General features: G+C 43.9%; 1 protein-coding gene across 1 annotated transcript; it reads left to right on the forward strand.

Annotated features, from left to right (window-relative positions):
• The first annotated feature begins 681 nt into the window (after positions 1-681).
• On the forward strand, positions 682-4,034 carry LOC147100179 (putative G protein-coupled receptor 139). Its single transcript, XM_085968985.1, has 2 exons — positions 682-818; positions 2,645-4,034. Exons 1-2 carry the CDS (start codon positions 749-751, stop codon positions 3,574-3,576), a joined length of 1,002 nt encoding a protein of 333 aa, XP_085825111.1. The 5' UTR covers positions 682-748; the 3' UTR covers positions 3,577-4,034.
• Positions 4,035-4,809: the final 775 nt, after the last annotated feature.

The following is a 4,809-nucleotide window of genomic DNA, read 5'->3' on the forward strand; positions in this document are numbered from 1 at the left end:
TGAACAGTAATGTTAGATTATGGTCACCACAATTATATTGGAGTAGGGTCATCTACAGTAATTACAGTTAGGATCAACAGCTGTAATTTTAGTGTAACTTTACCAGCAATAATGTTAGAGTGTGTTCTTAACAGTTTTTTTTGTTGGGTTACCAGCGGTAATGTTGGAGTATAATCACCACCAGCAATGGTAGAATAGGATCAATACCAGTAACAGTAGAATTGGATCAATACCAACATTAAAGTCAGCGAAGCGTAATATTACTATATTAGAGTTGGGGCACCGCCAGCAATGTTAGAGAGTAGCCATCACTGGTAATGTTAGTGAGGAATCATCGCCAGTATTGTTAGCGATGAATCATTGCCAGTAATATTAAAGCAGATTCATCACTAGGTATCATTACAGATAAAAAACAAATTTAGCATATGCCATGGATGAGTAAAATTTTCAGAGAATGGATTTGAAATCTCAAGAGCCTAACGGAGTGTCCAGGAGGGATGTTCCATTCAGCGTTCAGGGACCATGTGCAGGGCACATTCCCTCTGAGATTACTTCCCGCACAATTTTCCCACTGAAGCGGAAAATCGCCCCTTGTTTGTTAAGTGACTGTAACTAACGCCACTTATTGTGTAACCTGTTTTTTTCTGACCAGGGCACAGATTGTTCTATAAATGAGGAGTATTTACCGATCTCAGATACACTCCAGTCCGAATCGTAAAGCTGGACAGATTTCGCACAGTTTTTTAAAATGGGACTGCCAACAATTCTACAGATAAAGCAAATTTACTACCCAGTTCTCGCAACCTTTGGGGCTCCCGGTAAGTCAATGTGTTCTGTTGTCTATTAACTGTGGAATATCTCAGTGTTAATGTAACAGATTCCGAGAATGTCTTCATTGCAGAGTCATTTATCCACCGGGATCAGTCGGTGAATATCAGCGGGAATTCTATTAGTCCATGCGGCCACTGAGGCGCTGGTCTTGTCGCTCGATCGTGGCCACCGGGAGATCAACTTTGCTCCGTAAACTGAGGGAGGGCGAGGCTGCTTCCCCGGCCCCTCAAATACTACAGATCATTAAAGAATGTGTTGCTTAGAGTCAATGGTAGTCATTTAATCTGTACTATTGTTTCCTGTCTACTTTAAGTGGATAATTCCTGGTACTCAGAATCACAGAATCACAGAAACCCCACAGTGCAGATAGAGGCCATTTCGGCCCATCGAGCCTGCACCGACACATATCCCACCCGATCCCCGTAAACCCTACACCAACACAATTCCCACTCTATCCCCGTAACCCCACGTATTTAATCCCCCTAACACTAAGGGTCAATTTATCATAGCCAATCAACCTAACCCGCACATCTTTGGACTGTGGGAGGAAACCGGAGCACCCGGAGGAAACCCACGCAAACACGGGGAGAATGTGCAAACTCCACACAGACAGTCACCCGAGGCCAGATTCGAACCCGGATCCCTGGCGCTGTGAGGCAACAGTGCTAACCACTATGCCACCGTGCTGCAGCCACTTCAACCCATCAGTGGACTGTGAGAGATATTTTGAGCAATAATTGCCGCTCAGGGAGCTGCACCCCTCCCCTCGGTTGCAAAGAACCTTCACGGCTCCACCAGCTCCCGCTCTGTCACAGAGCAGCTCCGTCGGGACCATTATGAATAGAAAAAGCGCAGAGTTTCGACCTACATCCAATGTTTGTGGCACAGCTGAATGTATTATTTAAATTCATGTCTTTCCAGTAATTGTTTGTAAATTATATTGAATCCAACTGACATCTGATGCCGCTCCCGAGTACCCCTCGCCAATTAAACCGATGCGATTAAATGTAAAATTCCATCGATTGCTCCCTGGGACCGCTGTGGTGACTCATCAAATTGGCTTGGTGCATCACATGGTACCAGTCTCATGGCGGGATGGTTTCAGTGCAATGAAATATGTGCTTGGATGTATGCAATGGAATCCGTTTGATAATTGACTGTGAAAATTAACAAGTTATAGGACCATCCAAAGTGACTTTAATCTATAAATGTACCATCCCTGCGAGGTATTGCGTCTTGGCCTGGACCGTGACGTTAAAGTCTGAATGGAGACTCAATGGATTTCAAATGAATGGTTTCAACATGAAACTTTAACTTTGTTTTCCTGTCCACAGATAATGCTTGACCTGCTGAGTATTTCCAAAATGTTCTGTTTTCATGCAAGAATATAGTGTCAGAGGCGATAGCGATGGAGATGGATTTGGAAGAGATGTATCATGGACGGCTGATCCGGAGACGCCCGTTTTACACTGTCGCAAAGTCAATATTCCCCTCCGTTGAGCCATCTGTGCCTGGTTGTCGGTGGTGTTGGGGTCCCTATCCCTTACCATTGCCGAGACTGAATACGAGCGACCCTCCCAGCACCCACCACCACCCACCAACTTGAAGCAGTTTGGCTGGAAGGACGGCGCATTCTTAGTCCCTCGACATTGAGTGATTATTACTTTTGTTTGTAAAGGTCTATTGTCAATCTTCATCTATATAATAACGTGTGCATAACCCTCACTAGGGACACATCGGTTCATCTCCTCACAATATGATGTAAGATGTATCCGAGTGTCCCCATTACTTAACCTCTTCCTCTTTCTTACAGCGAACTTATTGACAATGGTGATTCTCTCCAGAGGAAAATGCGGCCTTTCCAAATGTATCTCGGTCTATATGATGGCCATGGCAACAGCAGACCTACTGGTCATGATCGTCAATGTAATTGTATATCACATTTTGAGTAAACACTTCCCATATTCATTCCTGTCTTACACTGCCGTTTGTAAGTTCGTGATGTACATGTGTTGTTCCAACCTGGATATGTCTGTGTGGTTTACCATCTCCTTCACATTTGACCGTTTTATTGCTATATGTTGTCAGAAGTTTAAAACAAAGTATTGCACAGTGAGAACTGCGGCCGCGATTATAACAATGGTCTCTGTCCTGGTTTATTTAGAGAACATCCCCTATTTGTTTGCATATGAACAAAAACAAATAATCAACAATGTTCCCTGGGGTTTCCGCCCCAGTGTGGCCTTTTTTTCATCGCCTGCAGGTGTAGCCTACTTCCGCTTACAAAATATTTTAATTACGTGGCTTCCTTTTGTTTTGATGTTATTGTTTAATTGTTTGACAGTCAGGCGTATTTTAGTGGCCAGTAAAGCCCGCAGGGAACTCCGAGGTCAGAGCAGTGAGAATCAAAGCGATCCAGAAATGGAGAACCGTAGGAAATCCATCATTTTACTGTTCACTGTATCGGGCAGTTTTGTATTGTTGTGGCTGACGTCTGCCGTGAGTTTTGTAATTAATAACATAGCCGTGCATCACCGAGGCGATTACATAGCTCCTGCTTACATCGCCACTGAAACCGGATATCTGCTCATGTATTTGAGTTCCTGTACAAACACGTGTATTTATGCAGCTACACAAACTAATTTCAGGAAAGAGCTGAAGAAGCTGGTGAAATCTCCTTGGGCACTTATTCGGATATTGGTTAAAAAAATGAAATGTCAAACCAAAGCTTCCTGTCCTAACTAGAGTTAAATTATTACCCGTGTTCTATTTTAGAATGTCTGTCTTTCTGTTAGGACAAAAGCAGATTGTTGTTTTGAAATTGATCAGGTATCAGAAAACACTTCTCCCACTTTGTGCCGTGTGTTTTATGTCTGCTGCTTTCACCGGGTTTCCCGCTACAACAGCGCCCTTCCCGCTCAAAATTCAAAGAGTACGGTCATGATTGAGCTTCAACGGTGGAGTAGAACAGGTGGGTGTCTGCATTAACTGCCTCACACCGCAGGTGCTGGAATGCGGCACCCCTGTTAAATTAATAATTAAAGTTTCCTTTAGTGTAGAAACAATGTGTTACAATGGTGGTTAACTGTAATTCTGTAATCTCGGTGTGAATGTTGCAGGCCCTGGTCTCCCCATCAGACTCCGCCCCCCATTGTCTCCTGGACCAATAGAACGGGGCCCTGTCTCCTGATTAGTGTCTGATGATGGAGACAGTAGGAACTTGACTCGTCAATGTGATATTAGACATCTTCGTTCACAGATATTTACTGAAAATCTCAACTGGTCATCACAATGTTGGAATGCTATAACAGTCCATTCGACCCAACCAGTCCCTGTCGAGTTTTACCCTCCACCCGAGCTAATAGTTCCAATGATTTCACGCACAAGGTCTCAACATCCCTTCAACCTATTTATATTCAGCCACATATGCAATTTAATCTTCAATAATGATGTAACTTCTGCCTCTGTTATATCCACAGTCTCGCAACTCTCCATGTAAAGAGGCTTCTTCTAGCTTTAGTTCTAAATCTCCTACATTTCTCATTTAATCTCTGGCCGTTAGTTCTTGATCCTTCAACTAATGGAACGTGTCCGCTGCCATCTGTCCTGTCCCATCACTTCTTAACGTAAACCACCTGGGTACGACTCGCCAAAAGATCTGGTCTGGTATCAATGCACAGTCTAGTGCAAGTCTGGACACTGTAGTGAAGTTGGTTAATTGCTCGCTTTCTCTTGGAGATGGTTGTGTCCTTGCTTTAGAGGAAGAAAAAATATATACTTGATAGCCTGGCAAATACACGACACATCGGGACCATGCAAGGGCGATCCTGATCAATCACCGACTGACCCGCGATCCATTGATTGATATTGCCAGAAGGAGCAGGAAAGGCTTGTATCAGATGTCTGGCACTGTAAGATCCTGGGATAGTGCCGTGTTTGCAGAAGTGACGCGTTGTACATGAAGCAACCAACATGTTC

The sequence above is a fragment of the Somniosus microcephalus genome, chromosome 27 (assembly GCF_052327205.1).
Source record: "Somniosus microcephalus isolate GS21.2 chromosome 27, FLI_Smic_1.0, whole genome shotgun sequence".
NCBI classification, from domain to species: domain Eukaryota; kingdom Metazoa; phylum Chordata; class Chondrichthyes; order Squaliformes; family Somniosidae; genus Somniosus; species Somniosus microcephalus.